The sequence below is a fragment of the Dermacentor albipictus genome, chromosome 5 (assembly GCF_038994185.2).
Source record: "Dermacentor albipictus isolate Rhodes 1998 colony chromosome 5, USDA_Dalb.pri_finalv2, whole genome shotgun sequence".
NCBI lineage: Eukaryota > Metazoa > Arthropoda > Arachnida > Ixodida > Ixodidae > Dermacentor > Dermacentor albipictus.
In genome coordinates, this window is record NC_091825.1 from 89,002,269 (window position 1) to 89,015,720 (window position 13,452).

The 13,452-nt window shown below is 46.5% G+C and overlaps 2 protein-coding genes across 2 annotated transcripts in view; one reads left to right on the forward strand and one right to left on the reverse strand.

The window, feature by feature from the left end:
• LOC135906872 (uncharacterized) overlaps positions 1-13,452 on the forward strand; it is a 151,451-nt gene that overhangs the window by 24,248 nt on the left and 113,751 nt on the right. The gene's annotated exons all lie outside the window — the stretch shown is intronic.
• Positions 280-11,327, reverse strand: LOC135906914 (NADH-cytochrome b5 reductase 3-like). The gene is made up of 4 exons (XM_065438544.2): positions 11,015-11,327; positions 5,865-6,080; positions 4,658-4,923; positions 280-662 (listed from the first exon to the last, which is right to left on the reverse strand). The coding sequence occupies exons 1-4, from the start codon at positions 11,246-11,248 to the stop codon at positions 437-439; spliced, it is 942 nt and encodes a 313-aa protein (XP_065294616.2). The 5' UTR covers positions 11,249-11,327; the 3' UTR covers positions 280-436.

Genomic DNA, 13,452 nt, shown 5'->3' on the forward strand with positions numbered 1-13,452 from the left:
CTGTTTGCTGCCTTATAGGGGGTAAGGAAAGAAAGGAACAGAGCACAGCTGGAATCCTCAGCTCGTACAACCGTTTCCATCCCGGCAGGCTGTACAGCAGACGACGTCCGCATCGGAGACTTATTTGAAGGCAGGCGTACCGCACTAATATACTCAACTATTCGCTCATGGACCCAAATGCTTAGCAGCATGTCGAACTAACACGTGCCGGAGAAAAAGGAGATAAGTGTTGATAAAGACGTCTCGCACATACATCGAGGGACGCAGATGAAGCGGGAAGACGGGGACATAACGCTTGTTTTTAGTTCCCATCGCATATTGTGCGCAGCCATCATGTTGTCCGGCAGCGTGAAACTCGCTCCGGAAGATGGGCACAACAGAAAAAGAAAGAGGTAAAGACGGCCGCGGGGCCTGGAAACACGGACGGCGGACGCGCTCAGTAGATGAGCACGCGGAGCCGGTCGTGGCCGATGTTTCGCAGTGCGGGCTGGCACAACTCGCTGACCATTCGAGGCGGCCCACAGACGAGGATGATGCTGTACGAGGAGGGTGGCGGGAGGTACTCCTCCAGGATGGTCTGCGTCAGCGGGCCCTCCACGTAATCCTCGTGCATCTTCTTCAGCACGTTGCGAACGGGCATCTCGGTCAGCACGTTGCAGAGCCTGCGCGGGCGTGCGACAGGACCCGAGTATTGTAACGATCGATTATATGCCACGCAGTCGATTCGCTCTTGGTGCGCCCAATGGCAATTAACTTGGTGCGACCAATGGCAATTAATGAAAATTTAAGAAGTACCAACTGCGGTCGATATCCAGCAGTGTGTTTCGCAAACTTTCGGAAGTAGTTATTCATGACACTTTGTCGCTCTAAGGGTTATGGGTGGCGTTACCTTTACCACTGCGCCTTATCCCCACAAGCGGGAGACAAACGGTGCTTTGAGCGCCACTTCCTTAAAGGTCACTTCGAAACCTCCAGTAGCTTTACGTGCAGCGTCTGCATCGGAAATCAAACGCCAGCTGTCACGAGGGAGGAATGCGGAAACGCCCCCCTTACGTACCCCGGTCCCAACGTGCCGGACCCCCGTGCGGCACTTACTGCTATGCTCGGTGCAGGCTGCATTAAACTGTACTACCTCAGGGATGGGTCCACGAAAATAGGTAGACAGTCGCAAGAAACAGTGGGTAGTTTCCGACGAAAGCTGAACATATCACAAAGACCATTGTAGAGGAAAAAACATAAAGTCCAATGGATGCTTACAATGGTATGCGCACCTACAAGCGCACTGATTATGCGTACATCAGAACTGATAGTTGGGCGAGTTGGTACGAATTCATAGTGCAATGTGTGGCAACATGAACATGTACATAAATAAAAAAAATTATAACGTTAATAGTAAATAAACATGTACATGAACAAAACCAAGACCTCATGGTTGGCAGCACAACGGCGCATACACGCTGACCCACCTTGATGCTCGCTTAGTGCGCTTGTGTGTTCGTGTGCTCGCGGGCGCGCACGCGGGCTGCCGCGCTTCAGTTGTTTTCGTCTCTCATCCATGCAAGAAACTTTGTTGTTGAGTCACTTGGGCCTGTGTGCCGCGGGCGATATAAATCAACGGCTTGCGCTCTTCCTCAGACAGCTCAGGTCGTTAGACAGCTCAGCGAGAAAAACTGACTGATTTATCTCTCTCTCTCTCTTACTGAATAAAGCTTCCTCCTCCTCCTCCTCCTTCCCCGTCCTCCTCCTCCTCCACCCTAGACTGAATGTAGATTTAACGCCCGAATACGCGATTTGCTAGTTGGGTCGGCCTCATAAAAGGTAGGCAGACAATGGCGAGGAATGTTTCATCACCAAAATGTTGAGGAAGAATTGAGGAACTAGTAGAGCTAAGTGAAAAAAGAAAAAGAAAGCAACGAAAAAGAAATAAATCATGGGGTTTTTAACGTGCCAAAACCGCTTTCTGATTATGAGGCACGCCGTAGTGGAGGACTCCGGAAATTTTGACCACCTGGGGTTCTTTAACGTGCACCTAAATCTAAGTACACGGGTGTTTTCGCATTTCGCTCCCATCGAAATGCGGCCGCGGTGGCCGGGATTTAATCCCGCGACCTCGTGCTCAGCAGCCTAACACCATAGCCACCATAGAGGGTGTATGAAAAAGCAACAGCTCCGTGCAGAAATTTGACAATGCTAAGAGAATTTTGAAATATTTGAGATAAATGGAACTTGTAAGTTTAACATGAAGCACAATATCCTGAAGTTACTGACCGCTTTCTAGCTCCGTAAGTGTCGCTGGCCTTCTTCAAGGAAATGGAGCAATAGACGCGCGCCCGGTGAGTACCGATGGCGAAATGAAATTTCTCAGTCTCGCTCCGAAGAATGAACTAGACTGTTATGCTCATGCAGAAGTACGGCGACAACTATTTGACTGCACCCTTTCTCCTCTGCGTCCGCCTTGTAATCATGTTGCGCTGATCACTTGCAGTTGGGTTCACTAAAAAACGAGGCCGCCAAAACCTTCTAGTCGCACTCAAAAACACCCCGTGTACTCTTCTAGATCTGCTGGCCCTATTTCCTGCGGCTGCGCCGCAGTAATCTGCGTCATCGAGCTTTGTCGCTCAGCAGGCGTTCTTTCTCCCCACGGACTTTGTGTATGTTGGCTCAGCATCTGACTGTGCTACATCGTTGATCTCGTAATGCGTAACTAACAGAGAGGAAAGAATAGTTAAGCTCCGTCGCCATTGTGTGATGCGCCGTTTCGTGGCCATGGGTAATAGCGTGATAATATCCGCATTACAAGATAAACGAACACCCAAATTTTCGCTAAAGTCATAGTACGTCGTATCGTAAGGTGAACGTGCGGCATATTCACCTTGGAATGTGGCATTGCCGCAAAGGGATTCTCTGAAACATTCTCGTTTGGTTCGCAAACTTACGTCAAGCACTTTGTGCTCGACGCGGAAGGAATCTTCAAAACCACGTGCGAACGTTTAAACGAAGTCGAAGAGCTGAAATTCGCAAGTGCTGCTCGCATAGTTCAAGTTAAGGGAATCAAGAGTCCGCGGAATCTGGAACTTTTCTTCTCAATATAGGCAACAAATTCAGCCACCACTAAATATACTAATAAGACGCGCGCTGTCAAGAGTTTTATTGTCCTTAAGGAAGACAAAGTTGGCCGTACTCGTATAGGACAAAGTTAGCAGTTCACGCAGTTGGCGCGCAAGCGGGCGGGCTTGATTACACGTACGACACCTAACACTCCATTTCCTCGTCGATTCCCGCGGACCAAAATCCATACCTAGAGATATGGGCCGAAGGGTCTCCTAGCAGAGCACTGATGCATTACATTCTCACCAAAATAAAAGCAGACATGCTAGCAAACAGGTGCCATTATAAGCTACACCGGTGCCCGTGTTTGTCCACAAGGGTGGGCTTACCGCACGTAAGAGCTTTCTTGAACAAGATTATCGCCAACGCTGCACACACACCAGACATACTTGACAAATGGCAACAAACCACAGAAGCTGTACGACTGCCAGCACTTATACCCGATGCACGCATTGTCAGGAGTCATACAGAGCAGACTTGAAACACCTTATGCGGAGCTGCGCATTAGAACATTACAACACTAGGACATTAGACATTAGAACCCTGGGAAATCGAATACAAAATTACCCCGAAACGCAGAAAGCCATCGCTACATATGGCCGACAAAGTGGCCAGTTTCGAGTAGTGTATGAGGGGTCGACAAGCCCATGCGAGAACGATGGAGCTGAGCACACACCCTAGTAATATTAAAGTCTGCATAAAGGGGAAGGTCAAAGACAAGACTGAGATGAAGTTGTGCCTCAGCCAACAATCAGACAACCTAGATGCCTTTCCCACCTAATCCCCAATCGCGGCCGAGAGCCATCGCCTTCCTTAAAATAAACACTTTATTCATTCACTCATTGTCGTTAAGGGTGGTAAAGGGGCAGTAGTCGTGTTTACACCCTTCATTGCACCTTTTCGGCACCTATGTTGGCTCAAGTCATCCTAAATGTGTTTGCTAAGGGTGTGTACGAGAACATCGCGTGTTAGTCGTGCATAAGGGTGTAAAAACAAAACCTCATGGGCACTGGACACATTATTTCATAAATATGCATGCGCATTGGTACATGCCGCGTTGCATTATGAGTCTTTGTATTGTATTTTCTGCTAAGCTACTGGTATCACTGATAATTATGACGAGAGTTGACACAAGCAGGCCTGATTTTTCGAAACCGCTCAACACGGCGGCGTCCTTGTTTCAGTAGGTTGTTCCCCGGACGAAAACATAAATGAAATATTTATAAGGACGTTTTTATGTGGGTGTGTGTGCGTTGCAGTGTATTTGTTAAACTTCAGCAGACTGTGCGAAACCTTGCTAAAGCAACGCGCCCATAAAAGAGCCGGGCGCCGGTGCGGGGGGCGGGGGGGGGGGAGGGTCTTCTTGTAGCCGTTTTGCAAGTGATCTACGCATCGTTCGGTGGGATTCGAACCACACACGTCCCGCCACCGAGCCGGTATTCCTTAGGCGAAGCCTACCGACTGTTTGGAGCCAGTAGGGTGAACCGCGCAGCTGACAGGCGTTACCCACTAGTTGACTCGGGTATTTCTTGTCACACGACAGACGCACCTGAACATCCTCTGCTGGTGCTTGGCATATTCCTTGAGCTCCTTGTGCATAATGATGTCCTTCTCGGAGTGGTTCACGTTGACCATAAAGATGCGCGTGACGTCATTCGGGTCGGCGAACTTGTGGCGCAGCAGCTGCAACATGGGCGTCACGCCCGAGCCAGCGGCCACCAAGCCGATATGCGAGGCGAGGCACAGCACGGTGCCGCTCTCCATCACGAACCGGCCGCGACCAACGTACTCGAAGTTACCCTTCGGACCCTGGACCTGTGCGCGTGGGCAAAGCGTCAGCGCAGAGCACAGGCGAAACTCGAGGTGCCGCGATCGTTGTCGTCGTCGTCGTAATAATAATAATAATAATAATAATAATAATAATAATAATAATAATAATAATAATAATAATAATAATAATAATAATAATAATAATAATGATAATAATAAACTAGAATTTCCACTTTATATGATATTTAGTAAAAGCATGTCACATTTGTTTCTGTAGCCAGTGACAGGTTAACAATGAAAATGCAGAAGCTCCTACCGACCAAAAAACCTGTATACAGGGTGCTACAGCTAACCTTAGCCAGAATATAAAAATATACAAATGCCACGTAGCTGGACAGAACCAAAATAATGTTGTTTGCCATAGCTTGCAGGTCCTCAAACTATTTCTTTCATTGCGCCTCATTAGATAATTAGCCCTAATTAATTAATGAACTTCTCAAATATTATAATAAGGTGAAAAGTGTGAATGAGCAAAGTGTAGAGCGACAAGAAAAACTCCCGATACAGCTTTCCGTACCTCAATACGGGCTACATAAAAGTGTTTTCTGAGCTTGAAAGAAGCCCGCCAATGCGGGCAAAGTGCCTCGAGGAGCCGGTCGCGCGGCAATTTCGCGCGCATCTGCGGGCGTCTTTCACGCTCGGAAAAATGACCTCGGGCTTAGAAGCGCAGCACCAAAGCCATTAAGCGACCACGGCGGGTTGATGACTGGTTTCGTAAAATGTATCAACGTATCTACATTCCAGAGTGATTGATGGTGCAAGCGTACATTCGAGAATGCGTTCCCGTAGTAGGGCAGGGTAAAAATTGACTTTTACTTAGCTCTTCCGAATCAGCACGAGTAAAGCGCCGTTCCAGCACGCCTCCTCAAGCATATTTGCAAGGCTTTCCAAGCGACCGTGAGTTTCCAAGCGGTGAGCGCGCGTACCTGTATGGGGTCGCCGGGCTTCAGGCTATCCAGAACCTGCGACATGGCCCCGCCAGCTGGGAAAGAGGAGGAGGTTCCTGGCCGGTACACCTTGACGATGATGTCGAAGCTGCCACGCTGGTCGCGCAGGCTGACCGGCGTGTACGGGCGCACCAGCAGGCGCTCCCCTCGGCGCGTCCACAGGTACACGTGTTGGCCGACGGCACAGCCAAGCACCTGTTCGCGCGCAGAGAAACAACAAACAGCGCGGTCTTTCTGTAACCGTGTTTACTCGACTCTATAACGCGCACTGTTTTCCGGAAGAAATCGCTAGAGCATTGCCTGCGCCTCATAGGTGAGTGCAGGCAACATCTGGTGTGCAAATCAACACTGCCCCCCCCCCTCCCCACCACCCTTCCCCCCTCCCTAATTTCGAATACCACATTTCAATATCGAAGGAGATGTTTTCCCGTGTACCAGCGTTTTTTTCCCGTTTTCTTTAATGTTTTTTTAATGACTATGGCAGATAGCAATATTCTAACCCTTGATATAAATTACTCCATGAGGTGGTCATGACGAACGCGAGAAATCGAAATTCTTAATCTAATATGCAACATAATTATGCTCATTAGTAACTTAACTATCTTATGGCCCATATTCTAACCTACGAATTGTAGCCAGTGAGTTCGCAAGGCGTATCCACTTGGAATGAATTCTTAGGACTGCACCAGTTTTGAGATATTAATTTCCAGTGTTGGAAAAGATGAATTAATGTTGCAGTTAGTTTAGTGCTTGACTTCCACAAAACAGCGTTTTCTTTAAAAAGGCTGTTTCGAATACAATGAAAGTAGCCTAGCCAAAAACGCTACATTAATTTCACTGCATGTAACGTGCAACCAACCTCATGCAATGTTTCCGTTTTGCCACAGTCTCGCAACTTTAATCTCAAGCAATCTTGTTTATTTGCTTGTTGGTTCGTTTGTTTGTTTGCTTGTTTGTTTGTTTGCTTCCTTGTTTCTTCACTACACCACTCAAAAGTTATGCCGAAAAATAACTCCAGATCAGGCGAATGCACAATGTGAGACGCCTCCGCAGCGATATCGCGAGTACGAAGACGATAAATCATGCTTGTGAGTGAAAGATAAGTGATGACAGGTGCATGCACAGAAAAGTACTACACATATCTAACAATAGTTACGGCTACAGTGGCGCATACCCCGTCTGGGTGATTAGCCAAGAATGAGTACGCACCCAATGGCACATACCGCATGGGTAAATCAAGTAAAGTAAATCAAAGATACTTTCGAAGACATTGCCCTTGTGTCATGAAGAGGTCCGTAAATTTTGTGCACACTTCTACGCTCTGGTGCATACTTCGCAAAGTGTGCACTTTGCGTGTATTCGCGGGCTTCTTTCACGCTCTGAAAAACACTCTTATGTAACACGTATTGAGCAACAGAAAGCTGTATCGCGAGTTTCTCATGTTGCTCTATGATGGTCTCATTTGCGCTTTTCATGTAATTGTAATAATTGAGATGTATAATTCATTAGACTGATTATCTAATTAGGTAGAATGCTAAAGCTAATCTAAGTATCTTCGAGCCGACTGCAAACATCATTACCTTGGTTCTGTCCAGCTACGCAGCATTTGCACGTAGATTTTTGAAGTTTGGCTCAAGTTAAGCGAAACATTCTGTACAAACGTGAATTTTTTTCTTGCAGAACGTTCGCACATACGGCTATGTTTGAAAAGGTGTTCTTTAGTGGCACTCGTTCTTGTTTGTTTGTTTTCTGCGGTTAATTCTGGAGGCCACAAGCTGGGAAGCCATAACAGAGACCCACTTTAATCATCCATGCTTTGGGAAGATTGAAAGCGAGAGTAATTTGAAAATTTAGTGCCATAAGACATAAAAAAGTGTGCAACCTTCAGCACGCGCGTAATTTTCCCCTGAGTAGGCCACTTTATTTGATTCACTGATGAGACTGAACACCCTAAAGCTGCACGAGGGCTCTGACCTCACTGAAGTTTCAGAATATTTTTGGCCACTTGGGATTCTTCCACGAGTAACTAAATATAAGTACTCGGGTAAGCTTCAACTCTGTTCCCATTGTTTAAACGGCTTCAGCTGGCGGGAGTTACATCGCGAACGCGTGCTGAGAATCAAAACACCGTAGCAGCTGGGTCACCAAGGGAGCTTTTCGTATGCTTCTTTTATTGGGATAGGCAATCATATGGACACGTCCAGGCGCATTTCTGCCGTCGCCGTCGCCGTGATGTTTGGTACAAAGTCCGAGGGCGATGACATCGTGGTCGCGTGCCGTATGCTTTATGTGCGAGTAAAAGCGTGTAAGGGTGGGCCAACGATCGCGGCTCAATCTCGCCCGCGCAAGGGGGAGGTAGGAGGGCAGGGAGCGCGCCATCTTCCGTCGTGCGCAAGGCGGGGGGAGAGAAGGGAGGGGGTTTCTAGTCCAGTGGCAGCTGCGTATGGCGCAGCCGCGCGTGGTAGCGTGGGCCCTATCTTGAAAGCGATCAGGGATGGGGGCAGTGCGCCGAATGCCGATAGCTTCGTGTGCACTGTGTTTTCGCCGCTTAGTTGGCATTGAAGCGAGAGGGAGCAGAAAGGCCAATTCGCTCGCTGCTGCTGCCGCGCTTCCTCGCTCCAGCGTTTTGACTGCGAGTTTTCCGCAGTAATCGAGTGAGATATCTCGATTACTCGATATATATATCTAGATATATATTGAGCTCGCTTGATGTGAGGTTGTGCACGCGTGACACCATGATTTGTTAATTTAGTTAGCGAATGTTTACAAGTCTATACGGCAGATAAATCTAATGGGGTTACTTTGTGTAGATGTCTACGAATTTGCTATCGCAATCGATTCTTCGCCTTTCGGGCAAAGCTTCGACTTTTTCAAGCAGCCACTTCGCAGCTAGCATTAAGTTGCAACTGCCCTTTTACACCTTAACCTGCAAATTAGGGTGCAATAGGCCGACAATTTCCTCCAGGGCAGGCCGCTCTGTGTGATTCGCTGATGAGGCATAATGTGGAAGCAGCACCTGGGCCACTTGAATATACGCCATAGCAGATGATTTATAATAATTTTAGCCACCTGCGTGGGAAATATTTTTTGTTACCCTCAACAGTGCCGGTTTGTCCCATAGCTAAAACCCTTAATCTTGAGGGGCGACATGACATGGTCGATGAGAAAAAATATGGATTTCTTTTCTGACGCATTTTTGTGGCCAGTGAATGGGACACGGCAACTCCACAATACAGTAAACTGACTGCAAGAAAACTATATTAACTTTCATTGCCATCAGTGTGAGAATCACGTCTCGGATGTTTCGGTGAGCAATGGGTGGTCAGAATTGACACGCATGTAACGTTCAACTGTAGACACTGGTCCCAGGCGTCGTAGAAAATAGAATAGCGTCTATCCTGGGCGGTATATAATAATAGTAACATGGCCACAGAGGTAGGGTAACGCTACACAGGCGGGCAATAAGCTAATTAAGGTGCATCTGTCTCGTTTGGAAGCTACAGACAACTGCCCAATGATATTTTCTACTTCGCAAAATGACCATTTCTATGCACGAAAATTCCTTATTTGCGACACCTTTAACCCGCATGATTATAAAGAAATGTAAATTTCTTTGCACACACGTACTCACATATACATTATTTATATCATCATCATCAGCCTGGTTACGCCCACTGCAGGGCAAAGGCCTCTCCCATACTTCCCCAACAACTACGGTCGTCTACTAATTGTGGCCATGTCGTCCCTGCAAACTTCTTAATCTCATCCGCCCACCTAACTTTCTGCCGCCCCCTGCTACGCTTCCCTTCCCTTGGAATCCAGTCCGTAACCCTTAATGACCATCGGTTATCTTCCTTCCTCATTACATGTCCTGCCCATGCCCATTTCTTTTTCTTGATTTCAGCTAAGATGTCATTAACTTGCGTTTGTTCCCTGACTGAATCTGCTATAGATAGATATATGATAAAGCTATCTTTGGAATCGATATTATTGGAAAGTCATGGTAAAGAACATTACGCGGCTTATTTACGGTTTCGGTACTGACGTGTCAAATCACAGTTGACGTGTTGAACGCAGTAGCGCACCTGCTTTTCAACAGCACGGACTATAAGAACTTGAAATTGACCGACTCCAAGTTGGAGATAATGCAGATGCATTGTGCGTCCTTGACGGGATGGCTTGTTCAATGGCATAATTTTATCGTTTACTCATGCAATTCTAGTATGCCTTACAATGTCCTGTAGATACCATATTTTCCATTTCGTCCAAAGTGATGGCCGTATTTCCCAGAAAAAAAAGAAATATTGCCTGCACGGAACATGACTGCAACTGTCTAGGTGTGTCCCAAGATCTACAAAGACTTGCTGGAAAGCAACGTCACGAGTACTCCTACAGGTGACGCTAGCGATTTGCCGACACGTAGTTCTTAAATAGGACTTCTCTCATTGCAAGTGTAGTTTAAGCTCACTTTCGTATACAGCAAAAAAAAAAAATTACAGAGAAGGGCAAGGGTGATAGTCAAAAATGTTTGCATACCTTGACGTGGACCTAATTACAAGCTAATCCAAAGCGGGTCGCAGCTATCGGGTAAACAATGAAAACGCATACATAAATTTTCTCGAACTTTTTTTGGGTCGAAAGTTCAAAAAGGTAACGAGAAATAAGAGCTAGAGATACTGCAGCACGGCGGAAACGTTCGAAAAAGAACTTTAGAAAGGCATGTTCCACTTCCTTAGAAAAGATTTGAATATTACAAATTTGCTATCCTTTTGGGCCTCGATTCTTTGGAACAGCGACAGGAAGGTTTGCGAAGCTATCCAGAATTGCTTTTGTTGGGTCAATGCGATTTAGACTGTAAAACTATACCTAAAGGTGTCCATTTTTTCCAGGAACTGGGTTCAGATTATATAGTCGTATTTCTCTGTTTCATTCAATTCTTCATTTTCATAAAATTGTGATCTATAATCTATCTCTTGATTCTTATATATCTTTTTTTTTCAAGTTTTGTTCGAATTAAGTTACGTTTCTTCTTCATTACTTTACGTTTTAGCTATCCGGGTTCTCGGTCCCTTCCCCGAGAGTGGGCATGTTCCACGATAAATCGTAGGCTCTGCATCTACAAGACTCGCCTGGTTCTCTTTGGGCAGCTGGAAGCGTAGAAGCAGCGTGTTGTGCGTCACCTGCACCCGTTCCTTGAGGTGCACGGTGTAGTCGTGGTTGACGTCCAGGAGCAGCGGCACGGCGGCCGCCTTCGCCAAGCGATCGCTGCGCCGAGCGTACAGAACCATGAGACCGACGCCTGCCGCAAAAAGCAGGAGGGCCTGGTTATGAAGCAGGGCAAACTGCTCAGGCAACGCGAACATCGTGAACAAGCCTCGAAACGCGGGTTAGACGCCGACGCCCTCCGAACGAAATGGTTAGCGCGCGGAGGTGGCGCGAGACGAGGCTTGATGATGATGATGATGTCCTTGATGAGTTTGGCGCTTGCCCACTCGCGGGGATTGACCGAGAGTCGGGCAGACTTTGCTTATGTGTTCGGAAAATGGAGGTAAAAATCTATCATTTCGTTACATGAATTTAGGCGAGGGAAAATCTAAAAGGTTCAGTAGACTGTCATGCTATGAAGAGGACTAGAAGAATCTAGACGGAGCTTGTTCGCCTGAATAGCTGCTGCTGATGATGACGTATCGGTTGCTTCATCGTTCTCTAGCGACCTGATGATGGTAGCACGCAATGGCACACACCCACAACGGGGAATCGCCGTATGCTGCGCTCCGTTGGGCATTGACGGCTTGAGGCAGATGTAGATGTAGAGCCACCTATATACCCGCCGTGGTTGCTCAGTGGCTATGGTGTTGGGCTGCTGAGCACGAGGTCGCGGCATCGAATCCCGGCCACGGCGGCCGCATTTCGATGAGGGCGAAATGCGAAAACACCCGTGTACTTAGATGTAGGTGCACGTTAAAGAACCCTAGGTGGTCGAAATTTCCGGAGTCCTCCACTACGGCGTGCCTCGTAATCAGAAAGTGATTTTGGCACGTAAAACGCCATAATTTAATTTAGCCCCCTACATGTTAGTGGCAGATACCCACTCTGGGTGATCGGCCAACAACCGGGTAAGTCAATGTAACAGTAAGAAGAAATAATTATAAAATAGCTTAAACAAAATTTGTGAATGGGTACGTAGGAAAAAAAAAGATATATTCTAGCTTATGATTTTAATAGGATGAAGGATTAATGAAAATAGTGCGGACCACGTCGATCTGCGCAAAGGTTTTGTTTGTCGGTGGTATTCGGTGTTTTGGCGTGGGAATGAGGGCAACGAAATCGGAAAATTGAAAAAAAACAGTCGGGGGTGGCTAGAAAAAAAAAATGGAACGATGAAATTGAAATCGAATGGAAAAGAGAGGGAAAAGGCAGTTGATTAACAAATTGCATATGGTTCGTTGCCCTACAATGATGATGATGACGATGGACCTCTGTTATAGCTCGAACCCACTAAGCGGAATAGGCCAAGCTAAAGGAAATTCATTACACTGGCTGAAAGGGAAGTGGAAACCCTTTAAGGCAGAAAGGGGAAGTGGGAAGAAAAGCAAAACAAGCTAATGGGGGTAATAAGTGATGCGCGCGCTTATGCAGGAATAAGATCAATAGAGATAGAACTTTAAATATACATCATCATTCACAGAATAAAAGAGGAATAAGAAACATGCGTCCTTGAGCAGTCAGTCTGTACTATATAAAGCGGATTCATACTGTGAAAATGGAGGAGAAAAAAATCAAATAAAGGAATATAAACAAGCCAGAATCAGATAAAACAGTTGAAATTATTCTCAGAATTACTGCGAACAAAACGTAAGGTTTACTCCCAAGTATAGGCAAATTTTTTAATTGCGAAGGAAATTACGCGTAGCATATTTACTTTACAATTGTCATGTCACTTAGCCACTCTCGGGTGGTATCGAAACGGCCGGTGGTTAGAGACGGAAAAGATAAAATTTTAAGGGAGAAAGCAAGATAAATAGGAGTGGAAAGTAAAGAAGTGACACTACAACAGGCTAACTATAAATAGGTGGATACTACCGAGGAAAACGTATGGTTTACAGAAGGACATGGCAGTTGGATGCATCAAAATTATTTCGACTACAACTAGCGAAATTTGTGGTGAGCCGTCACTGTTAGGGCGATGAAGACGAAGCTGCGTCTCCGCATGCTCCCCGCACTCGCGCCAGGGGCACGCGAGGAGAACATTGGGGTTCATTATCCTTATATATAGCTTTCATTGATTACGAGAAAGCGTTTGATTCAGTCGAAACCTCAGCAGTCATGGAGGCATTACGGAATCAGGGTGTAGATGAGCCATATGTAAACATACTGGAAGATATCTATAGCGGCTCGACTGCCACCGTAGTCCTCCACAAAGAAAGCAACAAAATCCCAATAAAGAAAGGCGTCAGACAGGGAGATACGATCTCTCCAATGCTATTCACCGCATGTTTACAGGAGGTATTCAGAGACCTGGAGTGGGAAGAATGGGGGATAAAAGTTGATGGAGAATACCTTAGCA

Excerpts from the sequence above, each read along its gene's own strand:
- LOC135906914 (XM_065438544.2), bottom strand. The coding sequence starts at position 11,248 with ATGTTCGCGTTGCCTGAGCAGTTTGCCCTGCTTCATAACCAGGCCCTC. Across the intron at positions 6,081-11,014 it reads AGCTGCCCAAAGAGAACCAG|GTGCTTGGCTGTGCCGTCGG; the intron begins GCGAGTCTTGTA and ends GCGCGCGAACAG. Across the intron at positions 663-4,657 it reads CACCAGCAGAGGATGTTCAG|GCTCTGCAACGTGCTGACCG; the intron begins GTGCGTCTGTCG and ends ACGCCCGCGCAG.